General features: G+C 37.4%; 3 protein-coding genes across 5 annotated transcripts; 2 read left to right on the forward strand and 1 right to left on the reverse strand.

The window, feature by feature from the left end:
- The first annotated feature begins 2,068 nt into the window (after positions 1 to 2,068).
- LOC121983290 (ethylene-responsive transcription factor RAP2-6-like) lies at positions 2,069 to 3,019 on the forward strand. Its single transcript, XM_042536230.1, has 2 exons — positions 2,069 to 2,366; positions 2,442 to 3,019. The coding sequence occupies exons 1-2, from the start codon at positions 2,111 to 2,113 to the stop codon at positions 2,783 to 2,785; spliced, it is 600 nt and encodes a 199-aa protein (XP_042392164.1). The 5' UTR covers positions 2,069 to 2,110; the 3' UTR covers positions 2,786 to 3,019.
- Positions 3,020 to 3,903: 884 nt separating this feature from the next.
- LOC121982007 (polypyrimidine tract-binding protein homolog 3-like) lies at positions 3,904 to 11,227 on the reverse strand. 2 transcript variants are annotated; one of them, XM_042534848.1, is made up of 15 exons: positions 11,039 to 11,227; positions 10,737 to 10,819; positions 10,580 to 10,651; positions 10,400 to 10,476; positions 8,979 to 9,063; positions 6,345 to 6,477; positions 6,058 to 6,122; positions 5,931 to 5,980; positions 5,798 to 5,839; positions 5,408 to 5,459; positions 5,221 to 5,275; positions 5,130 to 5,143; positions 4,860 to 4,967; positions 4,634 to 4,777; positions 3,904 to 4,540 (listed from the first exon to the last, which is right to left on the reverse strand). In XM_042534848.1, the coding sequence occupies exons 2-15, from the start codon at positions 10,791 to 10,793 to the stop codon at positions 4,151 to 4,153; spliced, it is 1,344 nt and encodes a 447-aa protein (XP_042390782.1). In that variant the 5' UTR covers positions 10,794 to 10,819; positions 11,039 to 11,227; the 3' UTR covers positions 3,904 to 4,150. The 2 variants fall into 2 exon arrangements, with proteins under 2 accessions (XP_042390782.1, XP_042390781.1); XM_042534847.1 differs by having other exon boundaries at positions 5,221 to 5,278.
- Positions 11,228 to 12,352: 1,125 nt separating this feature from the next.
- On the forward strand, positions 12,353 to 15,691 carry LOC121982009 (bZIP transcription factor 12-like). Of its 2 annotated transcripts, XM_042534850.1 has the most exons (5): positions 12,353 to 13,017; positions 13,251 to 13,322; positions 13,685 to 13,714; positions 15,136 to 15,196; positions 15,318 to 15,691. In XM_042534850.1, exons 1-4 carry the CDS (start codon positions 12,451 to 12,453, stop codon positions 15,157 to 15,159), a joined length of 693 nt encoding a protein of 230 aa, XP_042390784.1. In that variant the 5' UTR covers positions 12,353 to 12,450; the 3' UTR covers positions 15,160 to 15,196; positions 15,318 to 15,691. The 2 variants fall into 2 exon arrangements, with proteins under 2 accessions (XP_042390784.1, XP_042390783.1); XM_042534849.1 differs by lacking the exon at positions 15,136 to 15,196.
- Positions 15,692 to 18,716: the final 3,025 nt, after the last annotated feature.

The following is an 18,716-nucleotide window of genomic DNA, read 5'->3' on the forward strand; positions in this document are numbered from 1 at the left end:
ATGATTTTCTCCGATCCCTGAAGGAGTTCGCCCACCTCCTAATTTTAACCGGATCATTGGATTTATTTGATAGACGAATTAAAAAAAAAATCATCTACCTTCGAGATTAATCTAGCGAAATCCAAATATCTAAATTATTTTTTTTTTTTTAAAAAAAAAGAGAATATTTTCCAAGAATTGTAAGAATACAATCAATTGTTTTTTTTTAAATAACAACTTTGTTCCGGCATTGCAGGAGAAGAAAGTTCCTTTTGTTTTTTTTTATTCTTTTTCCTATTATTCTAGAATAAGTATGAAGCTTTCAAATCGAAAACGTGTGGAATTTGATATTCAACACTAGAATTTTTTTTTTTTCCATGATAGAAACACCCATCCATTCGGGAAAGAGCACGGACATGTGTTGATCGTGTGTGGATCCATCCATTTTGAAATTAATAATTTTGGAAAAAAAGTTTGCCGAGGATGATTTGGGTATAAAATAAGACTTGTTGTGACAAAATAAAAATATTATTTCAAAAGGAAGGTGACGAGGTTTGACCGGGTGTTACAAGGAAAACATGGGGAAATTTGACATATAATAATTTATGGCGGGCCTATTGTTAACTGGGAGAATGATCATAATTTAGCCATTAATCATTGACTGATGGAAACAAGTTCCCCTGCTTACTTGGGAGGAGAGAAACTTGAGGGAGGAAGAAAGGAAGAAACTAGAGATGGAAAGAAATATGAAATTACTGAAAGATTATTTTTTTACTCCATTGATCAAAAAATTTTGGTCCGCAGATAGAGTTAAGTTAAACTTGTTAGATTGATCCATCCCGCTAAATAACTTAGGTTAAAGGCGGACCTTAACCGGTCAACCCGTACAATTTGAAGGTCTAGATAGATTGGAGTACGTGGGGCGAGATAGAATTGGTTCAAGGGTTGAGAATTATATATATATATTTTTAATTTTTTGATGTGTTGATTTGTCTAACCTACAATCTACTTTAGATTGGATTGAATTAAATATTTTTAAGATTGCTAGGATCGCAGGATGATCCATCCTAATATGTCAGATGATGAATTTTTGACAGTTAACCTATCTAACAGCTCTATACATGGATGAGTAAAATTAACAATAATAGTGAAAGAGATATATATTTTGATCTCATAGTCTTTAAACCCAAATTTGTGATGTAACGATAGAATATCAGGACGAATATCTTTAAGCAATTGTGTATAAGCTAACTCATTTGGTAGGCAAACTAAAGGAAAAGACCATTTATTTCCTAGATTATATAAAAATGTCAAAGTAAATCACAATTTTTCAAATCTATATTCTCTTACTATTTTCCTTATTTTTTCTCTCCAAGTAAACAAGTGGTGTGAAAAGAAAACTTCATTTGGACCGTATTTGTCTACATTACAATTATAATATAATCTAATCTTCAATATAATAAATACTTTAGCGTGATACACTTGTTTAGTTTAATTACTAATTAAGACACGTGGACTATTCCCTAACTAAAAGACCGGAGCATGTCGATTTTGAAGTTGAAACTTGATAAACCTCGCTCGCGATCGGGAAGTTTCCAAGGAATTAATATCATTTTATTGTTTAATTAATACGGTTAATGACATTAACATAATTAAATCATTGAACAAACATGATTAGGTAAAATAACGTTCCCTCGGATGGGTCTAGTGACTAGCACATGAGGTGTTGTCCAAAAATTAATAACCGTCCGTAATTTATTTCTTCCGTGTTAACCTTAAGATGAATTAACGAGAATACTGAGACGAACATATTCATCTTTTACTATCAATAATTAATTAAAAATAACACACACGCAAACAAATAAACCCTCGTACATGACAAATGAAAAGAAACGTTGATGACCGTCCAAGTAAATACGGAAGTGGGAACCGATTTGGTCGCGTTTACTACCAACGACTGCTCGTGCATGAAGTACAATTTGAACACGCTAAAAAAAGGCTGCCACGTTGCCAAAATGTCAACCTAATCCAGTTCGAGTCTTTTATATCTTCGTGACGTTGTGTTTTCACGCCAAAAGAGAGGGGGGAAACCACCGCTTGAAATCGCTTCGTGGCGTCGTCGACCGGCGCAATGGCCGAGAAAGTGGCGCTCCTGATGACGCAGGAGATGTTGGTGTCGGAGAACTCGGCCATGGTGACGACGCTGGCCCGCGTCATTGCCGGCGAGCGCAGGCCTCCGCCTCTGCCGGTGTGCCTGCGTGAGTATTCTTCTTTGCTGTCTCGGGACGGTGGCTGTGGTGGTGGCGACGGCGGGAGCGGGATGAAGAGGGCGAGGGCGGCGCCGCCAACGCCTGGTGAGAGGGCGACGGGGTCGCATGCCGTTGCAGGTGATTCGATTGAGTTATGGTTTTTTGGTTTGATTCTTCCTCTGTACGCTCAGTCCGCTGATTAAACGACCGCAGAGACGGAGCAGCCGCATTTACAGCAGCCGACGGCGGCGCCGGCGAAGTTCCGCGGAGTCCGGCAGCGGCGGTGGGGAAAGTGGGCGGCGGAGATCCGCGACCCAAGCAAGGCGGCGCGCGTGTGGCTCGGCACCTTCGAGACGGCGGAGGAAGCGGCGCGCGCCTACGACCGGGCCGCCCTCCGCTTTCGCGGCAGCCGCGCCAAGCTCAACTTCCCCGAGCGAGCCGTCCTCCGCCGCCAATCCTCTCTGCCGCCGGGTCCGGAGGCCTCCGGGGACTACTCGAGGCTGTCGCAGGTGGCGCCGCCATTGGATCAGTTCACCTACTTGAATTGTGATCCTTAGGCTGCGCTTCCGACGACTTCCTCCGGTGCTGCGGCGGAATGGCTGGGACGTAAAATCATAAATTTGTAGAATAAGCTTTATGCTCCCAGTAAACACAACATCATGACCTATCGCAGCTTCGCCACTACTTAGGCTACGTTTGATAGAATATAATCTCTCTTGTAATATAATCAAGATTATATTACAAAACTAATTATTTTATTTATTTTAACTTTAAACCTATAATGTATTGTAATCGAGTAATCTGTAATCAAGATTATGTTATAAGACTGATTATTTTATTTGTTTTAACTTTAAACCTGTAATGTAATGTAATCTCGATTATAAAAGATAATGAAGTTTTGTAATTTGAATTACAAAGTAAATACTATGTAATCCGATTACATTACGAGGTCACTGTTTAACCAAAATTTGAATGTTGAATATACCCCTAGTCACGCCGACCGCCCGTCGGCCGCCACCGCCGCCGGTCACCGATCACCGGTTGTTGACAGTCGTCGTCGCCACCAGTTGCCCGCCGCCCCCAATAGCCGTCGGCCGCCACCGATCGCCAGCCATCGCCGTCACCGATTGTCGACCGCCGACGACCGCAAACTCCGACAAAGGTATAACGACCGTCGGTAAAAATCGCAGGATATTTTTATCATTTTATAATAATATGAATTATATTTCTTATAAAAAATAATGAATATCAAATAAAAGAATATAATTACCCTTGTAATCAAAGATTACATATATTATATTACCAAATGCATCATGGTTAACTGAAATTTTTTTTTTTTAACTCTACCCCCAAAGTAAACATCAAAACTCAAGTGAAGATTTTTAATTAATTTGATTTGATTAAAATTTAATAAACTAAATAGATTGAATAAAAATATTAATTTAATTATTTTATTTAAAAATATCATTAATTAAATAAAATATATATTTAATTAAATAAATTTAAACTTGATTAATTTAATTTTAAAATTTTAATTGATTTGGTAAATCCCATCCCAAATCAAATTAATTGATATTTAATCCATTCAATTTTATAGAATGGTTTGAAAAAAAAATAATTTATTCAATTTTAACTAAATAATCAGCTCTATCTAGCAGAAGAATCCGAAGAATCCTGACACACAGCTCCATGCCTCAGAGCAAACCTTTCAGATAGAACAATAAAATCTGGCCACTGAAATCACAAAAAAGAAAAGAAAGAACTTTGGGATACATCGATCGATCTTTCACATTACAAGACCCTAATTTCAACTGAGGAAACAGATTCAGATCGTGCCGCCATGAATCAACTGCAAGAAGCCAAAATCAAACGAAGAAGCAATGCCCATGTCCCTCTCTTGCCAGAAGGAAATCCAAGCCGCCCTAAATACTCTGGAGTTGCGAGAAGGAAATCCGGATGACTGACCGTGCGATCGAGCTTGCATGCTTACACACGAGGGCCTCAGTGGCCTGCGCCTCGTCCTCAAACAGAACTAGCGCCTGCTTCTTCCCGTTCACCTCAAAAAGTTTGGTGTTCACCACCGTGCCATGTTCCTCCAGGTGCGAGAGGATCTCCTCCTCAGTGATGTCTTGCGGAAGGGATGACAAATGGATCATCTTCGTCGGGGAACAACAATATTTGTAGTTTTTTACAGCATTATTGTTGAAGCGGTTGAGGCTCGAACTGGCGTATTCATGGGTGTCAGATGCGGGAGTGATGCTCGGATACTTGGAGAAGTTCAACTCCAACCTCTTCCCGAACAATAACGATCCCTAAGATACAAACAAACTTCATGAGTTCGAAAAAAAAAACTCAAAATACACTCGTGCGTATATAAACCACAATGACTCAAACCACAAGCTAACCTTCAAAAAATGTACAGCTAATTCAGCCTGGAAACCATCCTCCATCTGAACAAGAGCATGGTCGGGCTTGTTGCGTAGTAGTTTTATTCTTATGATATTGCCGTACATCGAGAACAAATTGAAAAGCTTATCTTCGTCAATTTTCTGCATTAGATAGAAGCATCGATTGAGAAAGTATACCATGAATAATTCTAGGAAGAGAATGTCGACTAAAAGACTAACTTACATCAGGATCTAAATTAGTTACTAAGATTGTAGATCTGTCGTTAGTGCCAGTAACTCCAGCAGGCAATCCTCCGCCAAATGCAGCTGCAATCGCTGCAGCATTACCCATCTAATGAAACAAAATGTTAGCACTGCAATAGAATACGAGTAAGCAATGCCACAGAGACTATATTTGGATGCAAGGAAAATATAACTCAATCAGGCATTCATAGATTTGTTAGCCGCGATGAAATAGCACAAAAACTGTATGGGCAAATAGGGTCAAACTCACCTGACCAAATGCAGCTGAAAGAAGGGGAAAATGATAGTCAGTAAACAGAAGGAACTTCACAGGAACAAGAAAACATTAGAAAAATGCATACCTCTGCCGCCAGATGATTGAAGAGCATAGAGACTTCCAGCATCACCGTAACCATGCTGCTGCACATTGGTAAGCAGAAGAGACAACAATGCGATCAAAATATATTACCTAGTAGAAAAGTATCCATTACCTAGTATCTTACAGCTACTGAAATAGTTGGTGTATTAAAGATAGGAAAGATAACTTACTTGTGAAGATCTACCTCTCTGATCAGTGGGCAAAGATGGATTTGTGAAATCTCTAAATAAGGACAAAAGGTAGAGATCTCAGTAAATTATTCAAAAAAAAAAAAAAAAGATCATAAATAACCAATTCAGAACACAGTGGACAAGAATAAAGTGCAATAAAGGTGATATAAACCATTGAAAGTTTGAACAGCTAACAACCTTTTGCCAGAATCTGGCATTGGTAATGTCTAAAGATGATATCTTCGGCCACAAAGAAACATTGATCTAAATAAATATATTAACTCATTCAGATAAGAAAGTAAGCTTATATAGTAGTCCATGTTACAGTATTCTCGTGCATCCTTAACCCAAACAACGCACCAGTACTTCATATACATTATAAGTGCATACCTGGACCTGTCATTGTTGTAATTTACTTGCAACTCATTGAGACTGGATTTGAACAGCAAAGAGCAAACATGCAAGACATTAGAAAAGCAGAATAACAAAACCAAGCAAGTAGAACATTCAGACAGAAGCTAACTTGGAAAACTGTATATCTAGCTGACAGCAGCCATCATATATATTGCGTCCCTACATACATAGCAAAACCATATGAATTCAGATCGTAAGACATCTAAACATCTTAGAATTTATAAATTCATATTTACTTGTAGAGAACTTCTTGCTTGCACTGCACTCTGTTGTGCATCAAATTGGATAAGGGCCTGGAAACCTATAAAAAATGATATGCTACTCATGGTTTCAAAAGCATATGCCCATGATATAAAGGTTATAACACGAAATTTGCTTTGACAACATAAATGAAAAGCTATTTGTTCTATAAATGAGCAAGGAATCAAAGAAAAAAAGAAAACAGTATTATATATGCCTAACGGTGTCGATGCATATTAAAATCCCAAAGAGCAAATCAGCAAGAGAACTTATAGATGCTGACCAGCTGACTTCTGGAACGTCACAATTTTCTCCACGTATCCACATGGAGAAAAAACTTGATGCAGCACTTCTACTGTGATGGGATAAAGCATGTGATGAATTGTAGCTAAGAGAATTCGGTTGGGGGGTGAATCCTGAACGTTCAACAACGATTCATCACGACAATAGAACAGCGAAAGAAAGAAGTAAACAGAAAAAAGTTATGTAGTCCAGGACAGATATTAATGCAAACCATATTCAATGCAGTAGAACAGGCAACTGAAACAACAAGGCAGTATATGTAAGAACAGGCACTTCTTTGTGGTGATATAGCCATGGATAAATTTGAGGAAATTTACTAGTATATCGTAAAATTGAACTATCTTCATCTAAGACTGATAGTGTAGAATTTAGGAACCCTTAACACAAAGTGTGAAGGACAGCTGCCCAAAGTGTAACGCCAAAATGAGGCACTTTTATTAGTGCAATTCTGCTACATGATTAACAAAACAATCAACTTATTCTAACCATAAAAAAATCCAAGGATGTCAGCATTTGCAAAAAATTTAAACACAAGTTTAGTAGCATAAACAAGACTACAAAACTTTTGAGTAACATTAACATTTCATATGATACAAACAGGAAATTAATAAACTCAACCAAATTCTACCTACTGTCTTGCACCAATCATTTACAGTGTACAGATCCGCCTACCTCCACTCTCTGGATATGCTAAAACAAATAGGCCACAAAACAACCATACAACGCTCAATGATATTACAAGAGCATAGTATTTTCTTGATTCAGTTTCTTAAATTAAAATTTTCAGACTTTTAACACTGCAAAGTTATTAACTGATCACTTAAAGTTGTGTTTAAGCTTCCAAACTGAAATCTTGATTCTTGAAAAATAAAAAGAATGTAATCTCAGAAATAACTAAAATTTCAATAAATATTATACAAGACCAGTACAGACAAACATGACATCTTTCTTGAATACAATTTTCTCAGGTCACAAAATCAAGTCCTGTGCAAGCATTTTTTTTCTCAATTCTTCTGAACAAAAGATGGCAAAAATACTTGCTCAAATGAAAGTAAATTATTTAAAGAAAATGACAAATTCAAATTCTATCAAGTAAGAACACAAGGACCACGGCCCTATTAGTACTTTATTTATATTTGTTTAACGATCATCACTATAGTAATTTTACTACCATGTTTTCACCGAGTGTAAGTGCTCCAACAAGTAAAAGAAGCAGGCTTGTTGTCAGCTTATATAAGCTGCTAATAGTGGAGCATTAGTACTAAAAGTAAGATAACTTCTAATATCTGACAATTAAGAATCAATTCCAATAAATAGAAGAGACAAAATCAGGAAAAATAAAGGAAAAGAAGGATCCTCTCAACAAAACTGATCATTGCTCCAGATGATAATTTAGAAGAATAGGAGGTTATCCTAGCAACCAAAAATTAAAGAAAACTACAAGACCCCAATTAAGGATTTGACAATGATCTACTATTAGTAAATGTATACCTGCTTGGCTAGCAAGTTTAGATCTTCTAGAAAGCAAGTCGATAGACATGAAGTTGGATCTTTAAAGAACTTCATAAAAAGTTATATTCCTATTTACTTGAGTCTCCAGACAAAAACAAATGGATAGATTACAATAGTCAGGAAAGAGAGAACATGTAAGAGATAATAAGGGCAGAAGAGAGAATTAAATGCATAGCTATATTTAGTGCTTATATCCGATGTAACACCCTGGCTTCTCAGCAAGTACATATCCTTTTTCAGAGTTAGATTGATGAGCTGATAAGGAAAAAGTGATATCCTCTAGATTGTGAAGTAATGCAATCCTATCTGCCAGTTAGATGGCAAAACAGTACTTTCTAACCAGTTGGTTGACAATAACTATGATTTGTCAAACAGATTCATTCAATCAAATCTATTATAAAAGAGGGAAACATTTATCTACAGCGTCTATATAGAGAAGCTCACTTCCAGATGATGGAAAATATATCTGGGAACAAATTTTAGATGGTAAGGATCTGTCCAAAGATGACTAACAGACGTTACAGATAACAAGATTGATTCAATTAAAATTGAAGATGTAAAGGAAAGGAAACCAAAGACAAACTCTAATTTATATACAAATAATATTGCAATCCAAATAGCCAGACCTCATATAGTTAAGACTCACTGTTTATTATTTAAAAGTTTGCTTAGTGTGACAGATAATGAGAATTTACCCAATTTGGTATAAGGGTAAACTGATGTAAACGCGGTTTTGAACTCAAAATGATATGTATAGATAAACTGATGTAAACATGGTTTTGAACTCAAAATGATATGTATAGAATGCATAGCATCGTTGATTGTAGCCATCTTTCATATCTATATATCAGAGTCAAATTCAGGTACACTATATGTTCAATGAATTAAAAAAAATGAAGCAACAGATTTGGATTTTTATTTTTTGAATATTCACACGCAAATTTCACATGTTCAACACGCTAATTCACACATTCTATAAAAAAAGATAATAGTAATGTCGAGATGATTGACATTGTAAGCCAATATAACAATTTACAACATGAGATATCATGTCGTAATAACTGTCTCAAAATAGTTAAAGACAATTTAGCTGATTACAAACCTGATCGCCTTTGCGTCCTTGAGAGTTTTGATCTGCTGTTGTAAGTTCTTGATGTGAAGAAAATTGTATATATACATTTCGTCCCCTGTAAATAGACAATCAATGTACAATTAACTCCTCACAATGCCATATAATAGCAAAAAACTGAAGACATATAAGAGACCTTATTATAGCAAGAAACATGAACGATCACATTTCCGTTAGTTGCTACATTAGAAATATAAAAGAAAAACATAAATTGATTAGGAGCAAACTGTTCAAATGATATTGAAAGCTAAGATAAGGTTTTTTTCTTGAGAAGAAGCTATGATGCACAAGTGGGCCAACATAAGGATTAAGATTTTTATAATTCATGCTGAATCCATAAAGGAAAACTTCTTATAACAATAAGATCTAAGATAAATTGTCAGGGCAACAGCCTACAAAGTAAACAGATTTCAAAATGCTTGAGCCAATTGTAGTGGCGACTTGTATAATTAACTTGAAGCCTTGGTTTATCGTGACTCGTGAGGTTAAAAATAGGGTAGAGAGCATGTCAGGGAGAAGGAGAGAAATGATAGAGGGCAAAGATATAGAAGGAGATATTCTTTTTTCCTATTTCCACCAAGTTTCTGGATAAGTTGAGAGAAGTAAACTGTCTTCAAGTGATGAGACTATTGAAAGGATACAATGCATGATAAATCCATGCCTCATATAGCAAATGCAGAGATTCACATACAACAACAACCAAACCTTATCCACTGACCACTGGGTGGGTCGGCAATATGAATCCTTTTACACCATTGAGCTTTATCTCCTATTATATCATCATCTAAAATGCAGATATTCACATACCAATAGATAATCTCAAAATTTCTCATAAAAAAAGTATGTGGGATGTCAGGGGAATAGTAGGGATCAGAAGTCCTGCAACTCCTTAACATAAATTTAGGTAGGTTTGTGGGTATGAACCTTTTGCCGGCAGGTAATTTTTCTTAATTATCAGGAAAAGACACCCTTTTTGGCATTATAGTGATCACTGGAGAAGCATAACTACTGAGACACCTCTCAATTGAACTAATTTTGACTGTCCTACGCTTTGGTATTTCATCTTATTTTCAATCATTTAATTTATTTTTATGTATAACAAAACCCAGTCCAATTTATATTGCTTGATACAAGTTTCTAATAACTTCCATTATTTTGTGACTTCGCAATTGGTAATTCCAAAATCTTCTCTCACTATATTTAGATCATTTAACCTTGCATCAAGATAAATCTCATTTACTGGATCAATACCTTGCACTGATACCTCATGATGTTAAACAAAAATGTAAACTTGCACCAAGGCACTGGTTTTTTTTTTCAGTTATAATCTTGCACATCACAAATGAGATCAAAGCGGAGTAAAATAGTCAAAAAGAGGGTATCCTGGATCTAACCTGACACTTGGTTGGACATTCGTGTAGTACTGAATAACATTCATTGCAGAAGCTACATCATGCATCTGAAGAAGTGCCTGTTATAACACAAAACAAGTAAATGGTCGTTGAAAACTAAAGACCCAATTTGAAAGAAGAGTCAGGTACATTGGCCTATAATAGAAGCAAAACAAAGTGAACCTGATTTTTGGCTCGTAACATTACAAGCTTGGTGACAACCCCAAAAGGCTGCACCAACTGAAGAAGATCATTCTGCAAAAAGTATGAGACTTGGATTTAGCTCTGATAAAGAACAAAATTTGCATATAATAGAAGCAAGTAAAACAAAGAAAATTACTTCAGATATCTCGTGGCCAACATTACGGACGTGAATGACTTTGGAGGGCTCCGTCATTGTTCACTTGTCCCTCTAGATCAATCCTGAAAGCAAAAGAAGCTCAAAAACTCGGCCTTTTAATCAGGCAGGGAACAGAAAAGGGAAAGAAATCCTAATCCTCCATTCCCCACGAAATCGCAACACAGCTGGAATCCAAATAATTCCGAAAGGAACAAGATTTAACTCCACCCAAGGCAGGGGACGACAATATAAACAAAATCTGACACAAACACACCAAAGAGTAAAAAGAAACGCGGACCTACACCGAGGTAACTTTAGAAATCTCAAATCGAGCTGATGGAATGGAGTCGAAAAGGCATCACGCAAATTCGGATCCTTGACGATCCATAGAAATCGAGGGGTTTCAGCACTCGCAGGTGGAAAAGAGACGACGGGAGCGGCAGCCGTAAGCCCTAAATCGACACAAACTTGGGGTGTGGCCAAATCAGCAGGTGGAGTGCTCCTGCGGGACATGGAGAAGCAATCCCTCATTTCCCAATCTAGACCGTACAGTTGGTGGACCCCTTCGGAAATCGTCATTTACAACCGTCTGATGCAAAGTATGACTTCCAACTCAATAAACAAAATGCAAAATAAAAAAGGAAAAAAAAAACATTTTATTCCAAAAGAAAAACTCTTGACCTTAACAATTCCTAGGTTTGCAATTTGCCCCTCATATTTTAATAATATATATATAAATAAATTTAATTATTTTTATATATTTTTTAAAGAATTATATTGTATGCTATTATTAAATATTATTTTTATGAATATCTTTATATTTTGAAAAAAATGTAGATAGAATTATCGACGAAAATTTATCGTCGCGTCAAAGATCTTACCATCTTTTTTTTATTTATATGAATTGACACGAGGACAGATCTTCTGGTCCATAATTTACGGACCAGGGGATGATCCATTATTGTAGACCCTTGATTTGGATGGATCCTATCAATTTAAAGATGGACTCCATCTAAATCAACGGTCCTCATACAATGAATTATCCTCTGATCCGTAAATTATGAACCAGAAGATCTCTACTGAATTGACACAGGCGTTAGAAGCCATCCTGATAAGATTCGGATGTTTAAGTTATCATAGATGCTAAGAAGGATATCAACGTGTATTAGATGGATACTCAATTATGAGTTAAATATTAATGTCTAACCTTTAAAATTTATAAATTAATAAATATAAATACATAAATAATTTTAAAAATATAATTCTGAATAACTATTTTATGTCTCGACATGTATGACATTTGAACTAACCCACTTTTTAAAAGGGCGATTTGAATGACTAATCTACGGGTTATTGCCGTCCCCGTGCTGGATTATTGGATTATTTCTTTGTTAATAAAATAAAATTAAATTAATTATTTAATCATACGGGAAGCGCCGGCTTTTGCATTATCTAATGCGCCCATAATTTATCACAAAATTTATATAAGTCCTCGAATATTGTATTTTATGTTAAAGGGTTTATTAAATTAAGTTTCAGGGGTGTTTTAATAATTAGTGAAATTCGCGAGGACCGTTTGATGTAATTGCTTTGCAATGAGGTGTATAATTGCAGTGGTGCGGTTGCGTGATCCTCCGCGAATGCCACGCAGAGAGAACGGAAACCGGCGACCGGGGAGAGGCGGAGGCGAATCGCGGAGCATCTTGTCACTCCCATGTCCTCCTCCATGGCTTCGTCGCGGGTGATGCTTTCCTCCTCCTCTCCAGCTTCCGATCTGGCGCGGTTGCCTGACGCCGTAGCGGCCAAGGGCTTCGGATCTATGAGCGTGGAGGAACTTTTGCGTAATGCGAGTGGTGGGGGCTTAGACGGCGCAGGAAAAAGCTTCCCGCTGCCGAAGAGCGTCGGCGGGAGGACAGTGGAGGATATGCGGTGGGAGATCGCGGCCAATCGGGGAGCGGACGGATCCGGCGGGGAGATGACGCTGGAGGACTTCCTGGCGAAGGCGAGCGTGGTTGGAATGGAGGATGTCGTAATCCCCACCGGATGGAGCCAGGTGGCCTTGGCAGCGAATCATGCGACAAGGGAAGGGTTTGGGGAACCGCGGAATTTGCTCTTGGAGAACCCGGCCATAGGGTTCGGGAATGGAGAGGAAGGCGTTGTAAGGGCGGAGAGAGGGAGGAAGAGACCATTGTCGGATCCGGTTGATAGAATGGCTATACAACGGGAGAAGAGGATGATCAAAAACAGGGAGTCTGCAGCAAGATCGAGGGAGAGGAAACAGGTGAGGTCATTCCGGTTGATTCGATGCTGCTGTACAGACTGTGCCCTTCTCTCTATCTCTCTCCTCCCCACCTTCCTCTCTCTCTCTCTCATCCAGAAGGAGAGATAGCGTGAGGTGAGGACACTGTCTGTACAGCAGCATCGAATCAACCGGTCATTCCTCACTTATCTAAGTTCATTGGATTCAAGATAATTCATTAAAGCTTTCGTCTTTGTACTACTTCTGTGTTTTAGGCTTATATTAATCAACTTGAAGCTTCAGTTGCAAAATTAGAGGAGGACAATGCACGGCTTTTGAGATGTCTGGTAATTTAGCTACCTTCAAAAGATGTTGCAATCGAAATGATACTTTGTTTGATTGTCTTTTTCTTTAACGGAGATTATGATAATTATTATTTCTTCTTGGAAATCCGCTTCTGAATCAGAAATGCTTACAGCTCTGCAGTGGTCAATGGTGACAAATTACAAATTACAAATTAACAAGTTCGAGTGTCTATTAGGCTTTAGAATAGTGATATCTATTAATTACTTTTAAGTAAACCATTTGTGCGTAGGATCATGAGGAATGAACAATCTTCTGTCTTTCAGTATCTTTCAGATATTTGAGTTCTTAAAAAATTAAGTGATGTTTCTCTATTGATGAGTCCTATTTAAATGATTAAATGCAGGAGCAGCAGCAAAGGATGAGGCTCAAGAAGGTATGAGCTAAAGCAAATATGACTTGAGTTTTTTTTTTACCTTTTCAGTTTTTCACAACTAAGTATTCATTTATAGTTGAATTTGATCGTTTATACTTTGTTAATGTTCTTATAGTTTTGTGGCTAATTTTATATGCAACATCGTCCTACTTGCCATGCCACTTCCTCATAGTTTTATGTATATTGCAATCTGGGTCCTACCTGCCATGCCACATTAGAACTTATTACATTTTTTCTTGTGTCGTGATCTAAAATTCAAACAACTTATTCCTTTATACTATTTTGGGGAAAAGTTTACCGCTTTGTGTTTTTGTAAATGTTCCTTTCTCCTAAAGCAAATATCAGCTTACGAGTTGAGGTTTATGTGTCTCTTGTTGTAAACTTGTAATTTGATGTTTGTTGTATATGCGAGCTCAAATCAGTTTCACACATATATTGCTAGATTAGACAAGAAGTCTTACAGTGCACTTTTTACGTTTTGATTAGTAATTTACTTTGTTTGTTGATATTTTATAATTGATATGCTGGACCGAGGCATGCGATTAGTCTCCATAATTAAGACATTCACTGAAATACACCATGTTCAATACTAAATGCACTAGGACAACAACAACAATCAACTGCCCCAACTAATTAATTTTTAAGCTAAATGGACTTTTTTTTTATTGTGGTCTATATAGATCATCATCAGTAACACACAGTTCATTTATATCTATATTAACTATGTTAATTAAAAAATCTTTGTTATCTCCTTACTCCTCTAATCATCGACTCTAATTAATTTAAAATCATTGTTGTATTTGAACATATCTGTACCATAGTCTATAATCAATAACTTTACCTAACAATTACTAAATAGTAACATATTTTATAAATTTCCCCTATCAATCCTGCACGCCCATATCAACTTTCTGTTCCTGCTACATTAATACTTTTATATGTTAGCAAAATTTTCCTAAATATAATGGTCATCCTTGGTGTGAGTAGTATTCTTTACTATAGTGTGATTGTATGATGGAACCTTAGCAAATCCAACTTTAACACTTTTTTGTCAATATATTCACTTTATATTTAACTATGATACATAGTACAATGTTTTCCTTTTTTTGGTATTTTTGAACTGTTAATTATCTCATGTAAGGGAGAATTCAAGCTTATATGTAGGAGACAGAAAGGATTCTGTTCCATCTCATGTAGCATTGATGGAATGAGAAATTATTTCTCAAACTCTGATCTAAAATTTACTTCCCTATGTGACTTTAGGTCCACTTTGACAACTGACTTATGATGATGATAGTTCATGATGCCAATTCCCAACTCGTTTCAGTCTGTTAATGAACATCTCACAACCGCCTCTGCCGATATGTTTTGTTGGTTTTTATTGCCTTTCCTTTGAAGTAAGAGTATCTGTTATGTTACAGTTGTGCAGTTTGCAAGTAGAATAGAAAGAAGCATACAGATCCTCAAACTCCAAAGGCTTATGTAAGAAAACAAACAGTTTAGGTCTTATTACTAACAGAACATTGAGACATCTACAACTGAGAAGAGTTTTCTGAGCTTTATATGCTGAATTGTCTTCTCTTATCATATCACTGTTTTGCAGCTTATGGAAAACGTACTACCAGTAACAGAGAAGCGAAGACCGAGCCCATCGCTGCGAAGAACCAGCTCCATGGAGTGTCTGAAATTAAAGTTCGAGCTTTGAAAGTGTCAGGAGTCATAACCTTTTAGTTACTGCCGTTACCATTCTCAGAATCGTCTCCAAATCTAACCGAAGCAAAACTTGCATAGTGTATACAGGATTGCACAAGGATGCAAAGCAAGGTCTGGATTGATGAAAGGTGCGATTTTTTTTTAATCTTTTATTTATTAATATATTCAAATAGTCAAAATAGGAAGGAAAAAACAAAACAAAAAAAAAAAAACAGTTGCTCCGCAAGGCCATTTGAAAATTGCTAATTAATTTCTCTGTTTTTATTTCTCTGGTAGTTAAGTTTTCAACTTTTACATGTCTTCTTGTGCTGCTCCAAGAGAATATGGAAAAATTCCATGGTGAATCAGGCACAAAATGAGGTAGAAACAACAATAGTTAAACTCCTAAAGAGATCTAAATCAAAGGAAAAAATTCGGAAGGTAATCTATTCATTGTATTAATAATTTATTACATGCCAAATATAAATTTACTTTTATATAAAAAAAACCGTGGTTTTACCATCTAAGTCGAGCATTGTAGATGTTAAATTTGGCAGTCCATCTCAAAATTGTTTAATTTTACTACGATCAGGTGGCCCACTTCCGGAAAAAAAGGATTTTTAATGAACTAAATAAAGAAATAAGATAAAACCATAAAAGGAAAGAAAAATCCTTTGGCTGCGTATCTACAATAAACCTCGCTATAAAGCAAATTGCGTCGAGTCGCCGCAGATTGGCACAATTTTAATGCCGCCACCGGCTCCTCTCGATCTCCTCCTCCTCCTGACTCGTTGGTGATATGGCGGCGCCGGAGGGGACCCTCTTCTTCCGCGTGGTCTTCGTCGACGGCGCCCGAGAGATAGATCTCGGTCCTCTTCCGCTCGTCTCGTCGCTCGGCTTCAGGACCTTCAAGGCGACCATTAGCGAGCGGATGGGGGTGTCGCCGCGGCGGATCTCCCTCTCGCTCGTATGCCAGTCTCCGCCGCCGGCCGTCCTCCGGGAGAGGCGGATCGCCATCAACGAGAGGACCGATTTATCCGCGATCGCGCGCGAGCAAGACTGCTTCGTGCTCGCGGCCCTCTGCCGGGGGAGCCGCGGGAGGCGGGGGAGGAGGAGACCACGGCAGCCGAGAGGGTTTGCTAATGTCGTCGAGGGAGGACGCCTCGAGGAGAGCGCAGCCGCCTCGGAGCCGGAGATCAGGATCCCTAGGAGGCGAGGCAGCCCTGCGAATCGGAGCGAGATGGCGGCGCGGGTCTTCGAGTGGAAGGATGTGAGGGAGAGGCGGCCGTGGCCACGCGAGACGGCGCCTCGCTTAGCCGCGGAGCACTGCGCGTTGCCTCTATCGTCGGAGTCGCGAGCGGCATGTGCAGAGTGCGATGCGGCAGAAGAGGAAGGTCGAAAGCCGGAGTTTCACTGCTGTGTCCACGACGAAATCGTCGTGGGTTTTTCCCGGCGGGCTTCGCCGATAGCGCGGCCGTCGAAGGAGCGCGGATCCGATAAAATTGATTTTAATTTTTGATTTTAACCGATTTGATGTCATTGCATCACTACAAAGCTAAATTTGTACGGGCAGAAATTAAAAAGTACTTTCTTATTTTGTTTTTTAAAAAATAAAATATAAGTTGGGTAAAGTAGAGAAAAATTCCTAATCACAATCACACCACTCCCTGCATGCAAAATATTATTTGTTTCAACTCCCTCAAATAAATATTGTTACCTAAATTACCCCTCAGCTCTTTATGTATAAAAAGTCTAAAAAGAATATGCAGGGAGTTAAATTCAGCATTTTACATTAGAATCCAGTACTTTATACTAGAATTGAGTATATTTTCTATCAAAATTAATTCTCATATTTTTTCGGTACAAATAGTCTAAAAATGAGTATAATTTCTAACAAATTCAACACATTAAACTAGAATTGAGTATATTTTCTATTAAATTGAACACGATTTTTTCTTATTTAATATAATTCCTCGTAAATTCAGCATCATTTACCATTTTAAAAAAAATCTAGTATATTTTTCATCAAATTGAGTATCATTTAAAGAAAATCTAATATATTTTCCATCCAATTGAGGTGAAAAAAAAAATCTTACTCAATTTCATAGAAAATATTAGATTCTAATTTAATGTAGATTTTTAGACTTTTTATACCGAAAAATATCATGTGTAATTAGATAAATATATTTAATTAGAGAATAGAAATAAAAATTTTTATAAATGGAGACTACGAGTTTATGATTAGACATGCAAATTTATCCATATATAAGTTTATGGAATGATCCACTAAAATCTTGTACCGTCCACGAGGAATTACTTAGCATGAATAAAAAAATTTCGACTTTTTACTTTAAAAACAAAACAAAAAAACAAAAAGCGGCCACGTATCTTTTATCTAAAAACGTACGCAAGTTTTAAAACTATGAAAATAGTATTATTCCCTTTTTCCAACCACTTAAATTTTCTCTCTTTTATCATTTTCCAATATATCTCCTCACTCTAAGATTAAAAAAAAAATGATATGATTTCATATTAGACCCATCATCAAAGTTAATATGATCCCATATCATATTTATGATGGACCTGATATTTTTTCATATCAGACCTACTCTAAACCTAATATGATAATCAAGCCAACCTGGGCCTGATATTTTCCATATTAGACCTAATATTTTCCCATATCATGTATGTTGGGTCTGATATAGAAAATAGCAAGCTCGTGCTGTGGGACCATATCAAGCATAGAGGGAAAGAAATATCTATGGAAAATTAATCATTCAAGCGGAGGAAAAGAAAAGAAAAAAAATCCAACCGGAGGAAAGAGAACACCGTAGAAAAAATAATAGAAAGAAAATAATAAACAAAAGCGGAGTCGAAGGCAAGCTGGCCACTAGTCAATGGAGACGACAATCGACGACATCGAGAGTGAGCAAGGCACTAAGCCTGACTACCTATCCTTCGCCTTAAACTAGGCCTCCTCGTCAATGGTCCTCGAGATCTCCTCTTGGCATCCGTAGAGCCTGAAAGAGAGCTTGACGACGCTTGGGCTTTGATAAGGGAAATAGTGGATGACCCTACTGCTAGAATGGAGACGATGGTTAAGATGACATGGTAGTCAAAAGTAGGGAGGAGGTGATGGTTATGGTTAAAGACTACGTGTCTAGGGAGTCCATTCTAATCCCAACCGACTTTACTCCAGTTGGACCCCATGGCTCAGTCTCCTTACTTCTCATGGGCATGACTCCTAATTTAATCACAATTGGCTTTACTTCGGTCAAACCCCAGGACTCAATCCCCTCACTTCTCATGG

Source organism: Zingiber officinale, chromosome 5A (genome assembly GCF_018446385.1).
Source record: "Zingiber officinale cultivar Zhangliang chromosome 5A, Zo_v1.1, whole genome shotgun sequence".
NCBI lineage: Eukaryota > Viridiplantae > Streptophyta > Magnoliopsida > Zingiberales > Zingiberaceae > Zingiber > Zingiber officinale.

Bases quoted from the DNA above. Each gene is read 5' to 3' on its own strand.
- LOC121982007 (XM_042534847.1), bottom strand. From the start codon at position 10,793: ATGACGGAGCCCTCCAAAGTCATTCACGTCCGTAATGTTGGCCACGAG. The intron at 6,478-8,978 runs GTTTGTAATCAG...TTGAACGTTCAG, and splicing joins AAGGACGCAAAGGCGATCAG to GATTCACCCCCCAACCGAAT. The intron at 5,460-5,797 runs GTATGCACTTAT...GTCCTTATTTAG, and splicing joins TACAACAATGACAGGTCCAG to AGATTTCACAAATCCATCTT.
- LOC121983290 (XM_042536230.1), top strand. From the start codon at position 2,111: ATGGCCGAGAAAGTGGCGCTCCTGATGACGCAGGAGATGTTGGTGTCG. The intron at 2,367-2,441 runs GTGATTCGATTG...AAACGACCGCAG, and splicing joins GGGGTCGCATGCCGTTGCAG to AGACGGAGCAGCCGCATTTA.
- LOC121982009 (XM_042534849.1), top strand. From the start codon at position 12,451: ATGTCCTCCTCCATGGCTTCGTCGCGGGTGATGCTTTCCTCCTCCTCT. The intron at 13,018-13,250 runs GTGAGGTCATTC...TCTGTGTTTTAG, and splicing joins GATCGAGGGAGAGGAAACAG to GCTTATATTAATCAACTTGA. The intron at 13,715-15,317 runs GTATGAGCTAAA...ACTGTTTTGCAG, and splicing joins AAAGGATGAGGCTCAAGAAG to CTTATGGAAAACGTACTACC.